This window comes from Rhinoderma darwinii, chromosome 1, assembly GCF_050947455.1.
Source record: "Rhinoderma darwinii isolate aRhiDar2 chromosome 1, aRhiDar2.hap1, whole genome shotgun sequence".
NCBI classification, from domain to species: domain Eukaryota; kingdom Metazoa; phylum Chordata; class Amphibia; order Anura; family Rhinodermatidae; genus Rhinoderma; species Rhinoderma darwinii.
Genome location: NC_134687.1, coordinates 504769482 through 504783317, shown reverse-complemented (window position 1 = coordinate 504783317; position 13836 = coordinate 504769482). Strand labels below are relative to the sequence as shown.

At 42.1% G+C, this 13836-nt stretch overlaps 1 protein-coding gene across 5 annotated transcripts in view; it reads left to right on the top strand.

The window, feature by feature from the left end:
* CSNK1G3 (casein kinase 1 gamma 3) overlaps window positions 1–13836 on the top strand; it is a 143373-nt gene that overhangs the window by 61712 nt on the left and 67825 nt on the right. For all 5 annotated transcript variants that reach the window (XM_075836127.1, XM_075836137.1, XM_075836119.1 and 2 more), the window contains exons 3-4: window positions 4921–4961; window positions 8180–8249. In XM_075836127.1, the coding sequence (XP_075692242.1) occupies window positions 4921–4961; window positions 8180–8249 (111 nt within the window). The remainder of the gene's footprint in view (window positions 1–4920; window positions 4962–8179; window positions 8250–13836) is intronic.

The window sequence follows — 13836 nt, the reverse complement described above, 5'->3', positions numbered from 1 at the left end:
GCGCTGTGACAGATGCCTAATGCCTTATTCACATGACGGGGATAATCGTTTCGGTGATTACATGGCTGCGTTAAAACCAATGCATCTCTATGGGGCTATTCACATGACGGACCATGTTAACGGCCGGGGAAAAAATTACATGTCCTATTTTTAATACCAAAAAGAGAGACCGCTGAGTCTATAAGTCAAATATAAAATTGAATTTTTTTTATTTCAAGCAAGAGAGAGTAACGCATAAATATTCAATATCCATATGCAGCAGAACGCGTGTTACAAAGAACACAAAGTGCAGAGTAAACATCAGACATTTGTGCATCCCATTGAGAAGATATTCTCCAGACCTATCAATAGTCCCCCTAGGGGATCCAGTATAAAACATTATAGTATAGTAGTATACCAATGCTCTAATAAGTTCCGTGTTCTTAATATAAAGTGCGAAGTGCAAATGATTCAAAGGAAATCTGAGAGAGAGAGTGCCATACTAACCCATGCTGCTAGATCTCAAGATTGGCGTCCTGCCGCGACGCGCGTTTCGGTTTCCACCTTCGTCTGGGCGTGGCACTTACCAATTCGTACTACCTATTTATCCTATGTGATGACCAATTTCAGAACGATCTACCCATGTGGGAAAATATATTAAACAAAATACCTCCATCATTCATCGACGTCCTGACCGCGTGATTACATCATCGCCACACATCTCATCACATGTACATACAGATACCGACTCAGGCCTCATTTACACGAGCGTATTATACGCGCGTGCGACGCGCGTGCTTTTCACGCGTGTCGTACGCACCTATAATAGTCTATGGGGCTGTTTAGACGATGCGTGATTTTTGCGCTGCGTGAGTGCGTTGCGTAAAACTCACGACATGTTCTATATTCTTGCGTTTTTCACGCAACACGCACCCATTGACTTCAATGGGTGCGTGAAAACAACGCATGCCACACTGACGGTCCTGCGTTGCATGCGCGAAAATCACGCAAGAGCTGTCAAACTCCTGAATGTAAACAGAAAAGCACCACGTGCTTTTCTGGTTACAAACATCCAAACGGAGTGTCAAATTCGAGATGAGCGCACCGAACTTCACCGGGTTCGGCCAAACTCGTTTTGACCGAAACCGGTAAAAAATGTTCGGGTACGCGACGTCAGGAGACAGTCACTGTCCACGGTGCTGAAAGCGTTAAACTGGTTCAGCACCATGGACAGTGACTTCCGCTCCGAAAATCCATGAACCTGTAAAAAAAAAAAAAAAAGTTCTGACTTACCGATAACTCCGGTCCGACCTCCCGGGATGACAGTTAAGTCCAAGTGACAGCTGCAGCCAATCACAGGCCAAGCACAGGCTGCAGCCAATCACAGGCCAAGCACAGGCTGCAGCGGTCTCATGGACTGCGGCGGCGGCGTCATCCTGGGAGGTGGGGCCGGATGACAAGAGTGGGACGCGTCACCAAGGCAACGGCCGGGAGCCCGGACTGGGGGAAGCAGGAAGTTCTTGGTAAGTATGAAAGTCTTTTTTTATTCACAGGTTGGTGTATATTGTGTTCGGCATTCACTGTCGAGGGTGCTGAAAGAGTTACTGCCGATCAGTTAGCTCTTTCAGCACCTTGGACAGTGACGGGCGTCGACTAGCCTCATCTCTATGATGGCGGCTGCGCGAAAATCACGCAGCCGCGCATCATACACGGATGACACACGGAGCTGCCAAGTGCCTTTTGCGCGCGCAAAACGCAGCGTTTTTTGCGCGCGCAAAACGCACACGCTCGTGTAAATGAGGCCTCATAGTGAGATGCTCTGGACGCTACGCATGCGCACTTGATCAGGGCCCGCTATATATATATATATATATATATATATATATATATTCCAAAGTCGTATGCAGTTGTTCATGATACATATAAAGTATACGTATATAAACACACGAGAATGTATAATATTATTGTGCGAATTTATTCGCATACGTTTTTTATTCGTATACGTTTTTTTGCGTAATGCCTTCACATAGAATGGAGTAATCGACTACTCTATTCTATCAAGCTAAAACTTTTCACACTGCGTTTAGTTCTCTCCATTTAACGTTCATGCTAGGATAAGCTTCCCACGTATATGGTAAATGGAGACTGACAGATGCCCGAGAGTGGCATGCGTCAAATGTACAGGGAAAACGCAGTGTGAAAAGGGGCCTAAACTGGCTCATTGGATTTTTTCAATCCCTGACTTTAATATGCGAGCATCTGCAATGATCAGTTGATCGCTGCGTGTTTGGCTCTCAAAACCCACACCCCGGCAAACCACGGATTTTCCTGATGGAGGTTGACATTGTCTGGTCATTACTCCCTGCAGCAGCTTCTACAAGGGAAATGCAGCATAACGTGATCATTCAAATGAATAAACCTCATGCAATAAATGATCTGGTGGTCTCTTACTGCCCCTTTTAGAGGAGGCCAGGGATGGGGTGACAATGTCTCCCATGTAGTCCAAGCCTAATACACTTTGAGATTGGATTAACGGTTCATGGATACATATTCCAGGTAGCCAGTGTGCCTAGAACTTCACTGTTGGTGCTTAGCTCTTTAGGATTTATTTATTTTTTAATGCTATAAAACTTCTCCTTTCATAGCCATTACGATACAAATAGATTGTCTTCTGGAGTGGCCCAATTGGCTCCAATATCTACAGTTAGGTCTGTTCACATCAGCGTTGACTTTCCGCTGAGGGGTTCGGTCGGAGCTTTCCGTCAGGGGAACCCCCTTAACAGAAAGGCAAACAGAAACCATAGCTTACGTTTGCATCACCATTGATCTCAAACGGTTTGTTTGTCACCGTTGTGAAAGGGTTACGTTTTTTTTTTTTTTACTGAATCAATAGCGTAGGGCGTTTTGCATGAGTTTCATTTCCATTCCGGGCCGTTTCTGTTTGATGGTGACCCGTTTTGCATCCATTTTTCACTTTCCCTTTTTATAAACAGATGCATTTTATGTGTCAATTTTTTTTTGGTCCCAACCTACTAAAAACACCAACCGGAAGGTCACATGATCACCCAGTCACCATTTTCTCTTTCAGAATCTATAAAACTTTGTCTAATCTCTCAGATTCTTTGCATTGGTTTCTAGCTTTTTCTCTTTTTTTTTTTTTTTTTTTTTTTTTTTTTTTTTTACTTCCGTGTGCTCACAACTATTGAACCATGTACTGCAGCTTTGACCAATTTCTCGGCAATTTGGACAGCTATCGCAGATGTTTATGCCCTTGTAGGTAGCGCCACACGGGCTTCCTCTAGGAGTGGTATCCGTAGCCAGAGCATTGCTGACGCTCTGGCCGGGGATTTCTCGCCTGGTGTAGCCCCTGACATCATTGTCCGTACATGGATTGTGATGCCAGGGGCTTCTCCTGGAGCTCCGGAGAGGGATTTCGCACCTAGACAGGGGCTCCGTTCCTAGACAGGGGATCTGGCAAAAAAAAAAATCTCCTCCTCCTTACACGCACTTTGCGCTATGAGGAGGGGTGAGCGAGCGGCAGAAAGCACGGCCATCACTCTGATCACATCTAAGTGATGGCTGGCTGTGTTTTACACGGCCCCATAGAGACTATGGGAGCCGTGTGGCCATGAGAACGACCCAAAATAGGGTTTGTTCCATATTTTAAACGGGCCATCAAAAAATCGGGCATATGAATAGTGTAACTTGGGGTGAATTATTTTTCGACAGCTGTGCAACGACCGGTTAAAAAAAAAAAAATGTCCGTCACACGGCTGAGAAACCCTGCCGTGTGAACAGGGCTTTAATTTGTGATATTTTGTGGTGGGAATGGTATAAAAAAAAAAGGCTGAATGAAATGCATAATTTTTCATGTAGTGAAAGGGTCTTCTTAACGGGAAGGTGTCACGAATTTTTTTTTTTTTGTTATTGCTTTTAGTATGTCATTTAAATAAATTTTATTTATGTGTTTTTGTGTTGTACTTTTTTCTTTTTTCTTTCTTTTTACTTCTCTATGGGGGCTGCCATTTTTTTTTTCATCTCTGTATGTGTCGATTAACGACACATTCAGAGATGGCATACGGCACATACATCCCCATAGAGAATGTGGACCGGAAGCCGCAGCCGGACAGTAAGATGACTACTTCCTGTCGCGGCTTCCGTCCATATGTTCAGAAGCAAGGACTAGGAGCGGAGGGAGCGGCGGCGGCAGGAGCGGCGGCGGCAGGAGCAGGTAAATTATGTTTGTGTGTGTGTGTGTGTGTGTTCGTGTTATACTGTTTGATTGCCATGATCTTAATCCTCCTACACTGTGCATTCGCTCAAAAAATGGCGGCACACAGTGTAGGAGGTTTGAACATTCAACCCCCTCCTTTCTCCGGGCACTAGCCAGGATAAAGGAGGGGGGATTGTGTGAGGACACTAGAGCGAGTGTGTCGTCTCCAATTTTGCAGCATAAAGCAATGAGGTTGCTTTACCACATGCCAATGCTGCAATTTTGGGAATTGCTCCCTCTAGTGACCAGCACATGGAAATGTTATAAATTAGAATCTAACTTATAATATTTCCTGACTTGTGAAAAAATTAAAAAAATTAGAACAATGTGTAATCATTTATATACTAACCGTTTAACAAAAAAAATATATATATATTTTTCTAGCGACACATTCCCTTTTAAGTATTGAAATACCAGCTAAAATCACGGTGTAATTTTAGCAATTGCCGTTCTCTTAACCGCAATGCCTAAAGTAGGAAGCCAATTTTTTGCTTTGTCACTGTGTCACTTTTTGGCAAACGTCTTAAATAAAAGGCATTAGTTGGGGCTTCATTAATGATGTATGTGGACTTTGTTTTCTGGCACATTGCTCACTTGCTTTTCAATGCTTTGCTGTAAACCCAGTCCTGGCAACATCTAACATTTTTGTTTTTGTTCTTCTCTTCAAGGGAAAAATCTGTACACAAATGAATATGTGGCAATTAAACTGGTAAGTTTCTTTGTTTTACATAATCTCGGGACATTAAATATTTGCACTATTCTGCAATACCAATCTGTATGTTCATACATGCTTAGTGACGCTAGATATTAGTCACATCCTAAGATATTCTGCTTCTAAAAGAGGATGGTTCGAACTGGTGTAGATTGCTACGGTAACAATGAATTTGCCCCCAAAAACCTAGTCATTTTGTTAGCCCTTACTATGCTAAATGCAAATTATTTTGTGGGTGCTTGGTCACACCTGGACCCGAACTTCGACTGGCAAAGAAGGCAAACCCCAGAAGGACTGAAACCTTCCGTGCAGTTTCAATGCTTACACATTGTAGAAACGTCACCCAGCACTTTACCCTTGTGTGCACCTTTCTGCAATTTCCACATTAAAGTGGAACATTGTGAAAATAAAAGCGGAAAAGTCTGACCCAATGAGAACCTTAGATGCACAACACCTCCTAAAAATACAAGTTTAAGATGTGCAGTGTTCATACATGCCACCTAAGTATATGTCTACATGCAGATATTCTACACATATTCACCAGAGCGGAATAGAAAATAAATATCTGCAATCCAGATGGCGGTTAAAAATTTTAACCGAATCGATCAATAGTATGAATATTTGCTGGGGGTGATGAGATGTTCAAATGCTCATCTTCTGACCCGTATAGTAGAAAAGACCCCCCCCCCCCTAAATGTGACTGAGAGCACATATCCTGTCTGTAGAGGAGTGATAACATGAAGAATAGTTCCAGTATCTCCCCCTGGGCTCACTGGAAGTCTGTGCAGGGGGTGAGATGACCGAAAAGGCCCTTTTACATGGGCCAACTATCAGGAAACGAGCCTTCACAGAACGCTCGTTCCCTATCAGCCGCTGAACAAGCAAACGCTAGTTCATCGGCTGATTGTATCGTTTAGGCTACAAGAAATATTATAGTTGTCTGTAGGTAGACGTTTTTGCCGACATGATAGAAATGTATGGGCACGAGAGATAGTACTAATGAACACTCGTCCTCGCAATCACTTCTCCTTGAGAAAGGATGAAATGAGTGACGATCAACGAGCTGTCTCATTGACCGGCACTAGTTTCCACGGCCCATAACAGGCTATGATCTTTCTTCCTGCTGTCACTTGCAGATTCTCCCCTCCCGTCCCTCCACAAAACCAGGAATTAAAACTGGCTCCCTGACTTAAAAGGAGGGCTGCACCCCAATAGCTTTTGTGCCTGGTATCATTTGAAAGATAAGATTATGGGCTTTAATATCCTCTAGATATATGATCTAGTCCTTGTTTTCTAGTCCTGTCAAGAGTTTGAAGTCATGACCTATTACATACATCCTTGACGGTCCGAGGGTTAAACCTCCCTTTCTGGGCCTACAATTCTATGATGTCCGTAAGTGCTAGATCACCGAAACTAGTCGTCAAGAATAATTTGAAGCCCAGCATCATGTCACCTTCCCACAAGCTTTAAAATCTAAACCTATATTTATTCTGCTATGGAGCAAAAAGATCTGTGCATGTACCCCATCCAAGAATTCAACAAATATAAATTGAATATTTGCATTGGTTTATGATGACCAGAAAATTGTTAATTATTGCTTTCTTTCAATAAAGCTAGAAACCAAGATGATCTCCATGAGGCTCTGTTTACATCGTGTTCGGGCTTTATGATTGGTGCATATGCCGGGAAAATCTCCCTATGTATGCACAGATTGTAAAGCTCTGACATATGCTACTGTATACAATACAGTGGCACATGTCACCCTTAGGAACCCATGCAAATGAAACCTATACCATGCAGTATGTTTCTTTTCCGTATCCCTCTGCACTAAAGTAGTCGATTTTTTTTTTAGGACAGTTGAAGAAAAAAAAAAGGCACGTTCACACTTCTTTGGCATATGTCCGGTCAATGGGGCCATATGGATGCGTTCGGCGCATCTGTTTGGAGCTTTTCTGGCACATATGCCGATTGTAGAGTAAAAAACGCTATATGAACAGTCCCACATGGGTTGTCAGAAAGTTTTGCCAGACTCCTGAATGTCTCGTCGTGTATTGGTGCTTTCCCACTTGCCCATATCACTGCATAGCTAATTTATAATTGTCATTTTAGAGCCTAGAAAAGATGACTGGCACCCCAATAAAAGCTAAAATCATGGTTCTACTCTTGGGCATTTCTGTAATGGTTAACACCTTTTGATGTGCAAAAACAAGTACACCCTTGATATTAATTTGGTGACCCCAATCGGCAAAGCACATCGCCAGCCGGCACTTTACAGACTATAGTAAATACGCATACAGGGCGTGTGTTTTTAGCTGGGCCCAGACTTTAAAAGGCCACTTAGTGGGTCCCTGATCACCCATTTGCTTGTTTTTCTGAATGCATTTTTCATGATGTCCTAACTTGAAAGGATCTGTCTTTTGACAGATTCCATTAGCCACTTGATGACACATGGTGAGAATGCTAGTCATGAGTGGCAGGGAGTTGCTGCATCGTGATGAGTCTATTTGTCACGCTGATCGCGTGGGCACTGCTGGTGTGGCTGCACGATCAGGAGTGTTGATAACTTCTGTAATATACAGCTGTAGCCACGGTCTAATGGTGGAGCTCAAAGGAACCCACCATCTCTGCCATTCAACTTTTTGAATGCCAACAATGATTGTGGGATCCAAAGGGAAAAACTGAGGGGGGGACCTTTGATCGCATGACCGGAAATTCCTGTGCCATGATCGGGGACCCATACCTGCTTTGAGCAGGCAACCCAAGGTCCATTTAAAGGACCCTAGAGCTGTCTGAGCAGATTTCCTGTTAGGGCATACGTAGGTACACCACCCAGGAAAGTATATTTAAAAATTCACCTAAAAGTCATGTTTTAAGGGGAAAATAACCAAAGCAGTATAAAAACAACCACATAAACTGCCATCTTTTAATTTTTTTATTTACAAAACCACAGCAGAATTTACCTTTTTTTTTTTTTTTTTTCCTGCATTTGTTCCAAAATAAAAATGAATGTAAATTAAACGCGAATATATATGCACCATAAAATGCCACCTACAACTCGTCCTGCAAAAACTACTGCCATGTAGAGCGAACAATACAATTATTATGCCGAGATGCAAAGAGAGAGAAAAAAAGAGATATTCTGGTCCTAAAGAGTCCTCTTTTTATATGCATGTGATATAATAAATAAATATTGAAATTGTGTTTATTCTTTACAGGAACCTATGAAATCCAGAGCACCACAGCTGCATTTGGAATACCGATTCTACAAGCAGTTGGGGTCTGTTGGTAAGTTTTTCGCTTTCATTTCCCACTTGCTTCCTAGTGCTGAAGCTTTGGCCTTACATAACTGTAACATCTATTTATATTAGGTGGAAAGTAAAGCTGATCAGATTTTCTTTGGCAAAGGATAACGCAGTATATTGTGTATAAGTCCCCGCAAAGGGGATGCAGGCCCTGTATGCATTGTCGTACAGCTCCCACGAGTATGGTCTCTATGGTTTCTGTGTTCTATACATCTCTATGGATACTTCTGTCAAGGCTTCTGTAAGAACCGGGAAACTGTTGCATGTGGCTGATTTGTGTTCAGCTGTATACGGTTTATATTGAAGGTTAATTTTGCTGATGTTCCTTAATTTAAGTCCATTTTTCTAATTGTAGCCTGATATGTGTTTATCCCTCTATGCTATGCTAGCCAATAGAGACCAGGAAATCTGTGTTTGGAATATCTGCAAATTGATGAATCAAGCAATCAGTCGATTTGCTTATCATTCTTATTAAATTTGCCAAAAGCGGTTCTAGAACCTGGCAAATTGTTTCAATTAATGCGTCGTCATGTCGAGCAAGTTGCAAACTGATTCATGAAACTCTAATCCAGAGAAGTGTGCTCCCTTCTGATAAATAAAAGGATGTTCGTGCATCCACAAATAGAACTCCTGGGTGCAGCAATCAATATAAAGGACGTGTCCTTGTTCCTCCAGAAAACCCGCAATATTATACACTTGTTGCGCTTGCCCATGGTCTATATAATGCAATGGAAAGCGGATATAGCCTTTCTCCTCCGGCTCCAGGAATAACACACATTAGATCAGTTCCCTTCAAGCAAAAACTGCACCACAATGCTCCTCTCTACTATGCAGAAAGGAAAAAAACCCTGACAAATGCCATTAACTCCTTCCCACGTACTGTTATGTCCTAATTGTGGCCTCCTCTCCGTAATAGGAAACCGTTCCTCCTGTTTGTTCGATCATCGCAGGAACCTGACTGTGATTTGACCCTATAGCTATTGACTGTGGCATCTAACCACTCATCAGTGCCCCCATGACCTGATTGCGGGGTACCGATTGCTTAGCATGAGAGTCAAGTTGATCCCTGTGATGCAGGATTTGCTGCCATAATACGGGCACATTAATGCGCCCTTATAACGCTTGTCTGGACCTATAGTTTATTGGTTACTTTTGCATGTACTTTTGCTTTTGTCATTTTAATGTTTAAAGGGAATCTGTCATCCGGTTTATGCTGCCCTATCCGAGGGTCAGAGATCCTGAAACAAGTGCTGTATCACTTAACTTTTTTCAAAGCTTGTAATTATGAGCTACAGCTAGCCCCACCGGTTGGCTTTTCCCCCCATACTGTGCATGGGGAGAAAGCTGCCAATCCACAGCGGGTGGACGGGGGTCAGCCGCAACTCATGAATATCAAGGACTCCTGAGCGCGAACACATCTTTAAGAGAACTCCTTGCTCGGCTAGCGCTGCAGGAGATAAAACCGGGATATTCTGAAAACTACTGAACATTACAAAGTAAGTGACACTGCTAAAATCAGGGCCTCTGCCACCACTTTATGCTGTCCTCAGATAGGGCGGCCTAAACATGGTGACAGATTCTCTTTAGTGCATAATGTAAGATGTTGTCTTGTAACATTTTTGAGCTGCTGCCACAAGTAGTCTGAACATGTGGTTGCAGTTCGTTTTAAATTGATGGTTTGGGTACGCAATCGAGTCGTACCAGTTGGTCTTAGATGACACGTGGCATGATGAAATTTGCTGTGAATTTAACCTATGCATGTTTCTGAAAAGCAGTAAAGCACCATATGTTAGGTAGTAGAGTGAGCAGGTTTTTTTTTTTAAACAAATTATCATCTGACTGGTCTTCTGAAAGTGGGTTGCATCCAGGCATGATTCACACTAACCAATCTTTCTTGAGAACAACAGGTTTGTCAGTAACCAGGCTTTGTGTGCCTCTATTTAATGAGAAACCCACACTTCTAATCTCCTTTTTTTTTAAATTTAAATAGCTTTTGCCAATTAGTACTTTGAGAAATCATTAACACAGAGGTTCTTAGGCTATGTTCACACGGGGTCTTTTGCCGAGTTTATTGACGCGGAAACCGCGTCGCAAAACTCGGCAGAAACGGCCCGAGAACGCCTCCCATTGATTTCAATGGGAGGCGTCGGCGTCTTTTTCCCGCGAGCAGTAAAACTGCCTCGCGGGAAAAAGAAGCGACATGCCCTATCTTCGGGCGCTTCCGCCTCCGACCTCCCATTGACTTCAATGGGAGGCAGGAGAAAGCGTGTTTTCTGCCCGCGGCGCTCAATGGCCGCGGGCGAAAAACGGCGCGATCATTGCTATTCACACGGAGTATTTTGGGGGAGGAATATCTGCCTCAAAATTCCGTTTGGAGCTTTGAGGCAGATATTCCTCCCCCAAAATACTCCGTGTGAACATAGCCTTACTTTTCTCCCTGCAGTGTCTAATTTAACTCTGATGTGCTCAATAAAAGACGTACAACTGTTTGTGTATTATTTGTTTGATTACATTGTGTTTTCTATAATTGTGACTGATGGCCATTGGTAATCAATGTAGAAATTGAGGTAATTTCAAAGGGATCACTTACTTATTTTTGCCACACTAGCTACTACAAGTAACTAGCTTCACAATGCACGACTCCACATGCCTGGATTATTGTAGCGTGTTGAACTTTTGATCATCATTTCATGGACTTTATCCACAGCATAGTATAGTGTATACAGCTATTCCATTTTTAATGGCATCAACCCTCCCTCCTCTGAATCGGAATGATAGGCTTTTAGAGCCTTGTCCTTGATGTCTCTGAACAGTAATAGGAGTCTGCCTTGATCTACCAAGATGATTCCTCACAAAATATTTTTTTCGGAGTTCTTATTTGTATATGTTGTTGCTATAGTCTAACTATATCCCAAACTATTTTTTCTTTGTTTTTCATACTGCAAATTTGGTCTTTATATGGATTGTGTCATCTCAACAACCTGTTCATCAAACAAATCCGGGCCGGTGATCAGCTGATCATTGCGGGTGCAGCTTTAGTAAAACCATAAACAAAGTTCATTTTATTAAGGTTGGAATTTAAAATGAAACAAATAAAAACAATAAGTATTGTGGACCGAAACCTCTGTACCATTGTCACACACTCTTATATATTCATGTTAATTGGATTCATTGATTTCTAAATGAAGTAAAATTAACTAAGTTAAATTCCTCTGAGTGTGCTGTGATTGCTACGATTTTGGATCCAGGGATGATGCACCTCTTCTTCTCCTTACCAGAGTGCTGTCCAACTACATCAACAGCTTTTCAAGATTAGTTTAGACGGTGTTCACAAGAGACGGAAATGCTGCAGATTTTCTGTGCCGAAAATCCGCAACGGATTACGGTCCCAACCATGTGGATGACATTTGAACAAGTGTAATTCCACTTTTACGCTGTTTTACAGTATCAACATAGTAAAGCAAAATGTAAACTGCAAAGTCAACTTTCATACCAATTATGTGTTTTCTCCGTTAATGTACGTACTGTAGTGGTTCATAATTTTTGCTGGTTGCTCTTGGAGATAGAAGTCGGGTATTCAATTTTGGGTGGAGGTTCGCTGTAATGTATAATATGTTCCTAATAAATATTTATGTGAAATCGTTTTACTGGAATTAAATATTAAACATAAATGATATGTTCTCTCATCTGTTGTGCAGTTTAATTCTATCTATTGTTCCCTGTAAGCTGCCATTTCAGACCAGATCTTTAGGGTACGGTTTCACGTAGTCAAGATTTACTTTAGGCAAATCCGCTGTGAATCTTAAAGATAATCCGCATCTAAAAACTCTGATTTCTGCCACAGGTTGGAATGTGGATCCTCACGCGAATTATCTTCATTGTCATTCAATAGAACTAATCCATGGCTATTCAGTGCAGAATTCGCACCAATCTGTAGATTTTAAAATCTGTTGTGCATTCGCAATTCCACGCTTTCTTTTCCCGAAGCATGTAAATGGGGCGTTATTTGCCCTATTTACATTCATTGGCATCAGAATGCTGGCGGATTCTGTCAGGGTTTGGGTGAGGAATTCCTGAAAGACTCTGCAAAGTGTGAACATATGGCTTATGTGTTCTTCTGTGGTATGGCTGACAGTTCTAAAAATTGTCTACCCCTGTGATCACTACTTTATCTGTAATATCTTGGGTTTAGATGGATCATGATATTAGCCCCTTTACGACATGTGATGTAACTGTACGTCATGGCCTCCAAGGGGAGTATAGAGCGGGCCCACCGGCTTGAGCGCACTCCTTACTCAGCGGGTGCAGGATGTATGTTACTGCCTACACCTCACTACAACGATGGTGACCGTGGCATCTAACTTGTTTTCGAAAGAGGGGGGTCTGCTCCCTCCGACAGCTCATCAGCCTCCAGTTACACAATTACGGGGGGACGATGGTGGTCATGGCAGCCTGGGAGTCTAATAAAGGGCCCCCAGGTCTGCTGTTTCACTTCCTTTTAAACCCTCCTAGAGGTACAGCTTAATAGGAGCCAGTAAAAAGTACCATACACTGCAATACATACGTATTGCAATGCATGGTACCAGCGATCAAACGCTTTTTCCCCATTTTTGTCTTAAAGTAATGTAAAAAAAAAACAATTCACCTAATTTGTATCGCTGCGTCCGTATTAGTCTGAACTATTCTAATATAAAGATTACAACCCGCGCGGCTAAAGTTGTTGTAAAGGAAAAAAAAAAAAAATACCAGAATTGCTGTTTTTTGGTCACCTTTGCTCCCCAAAAAGTTTTATTAAAAAGTGATCAAAAAGTCTCGTACCCCAAAATTGTATCACTAAATGCACAGCTCACTCTACAAAAAAACAAACTCTTATATAGCTATGTTGAGGGAAAAATAAAAAAGTTAGGGCTTTTGGACAGCGGGGAGGAAAAAAACAAAAATTCAAAAATGACTGCGATGCCAAGTTTAGCGGTACTTTGTAGGTTTGCGTGAAAGTTGGTGTAAGGTTCATCTTGGAGGTTTTCGTTCAGCCTGTACCCTTTGTATATCATAGAAATGAAGCTCTAGCAGTGCTATATTACACGTTCTGTTGCTTTTCAGACGCTTTTAACAAGTACACCCTGAGATACTTTATGAAAGGATTGAAGGTGAATCCACTTTACCAACAAGAGGACAGAGCGCCAAAAGCACTAAAAATATCTTTACAGGAAGAAGCGCGCTAGGATCTAGGAAATATATATTCCACCCCCGTTACTGAAGATGCTGCATATTGTAATCAGAAGATCTGCATGACGACCACCTGGAATGGACGTAAATGGTGAAGAGCTATTCCAGGAGGCCCCTTAGATAGCACAGATTTTAGATGTTACACGTTTTGTTGCCCTCCAGTTCCGTGCCCTGTAGATGTTTTGAACACTCTTATAAAGCTCCTATAGGAAAGTCTCGTTCTGGCTTTCCTTTTGTAAGAATATAATGCCAGAGCCACAGTGAAGTGTCACTGACAGATCAGTGGGGGTAAAAAGTAAGAGGGAAGAATATCATGGTGTATAACAATGCAGATTTATCTGCTA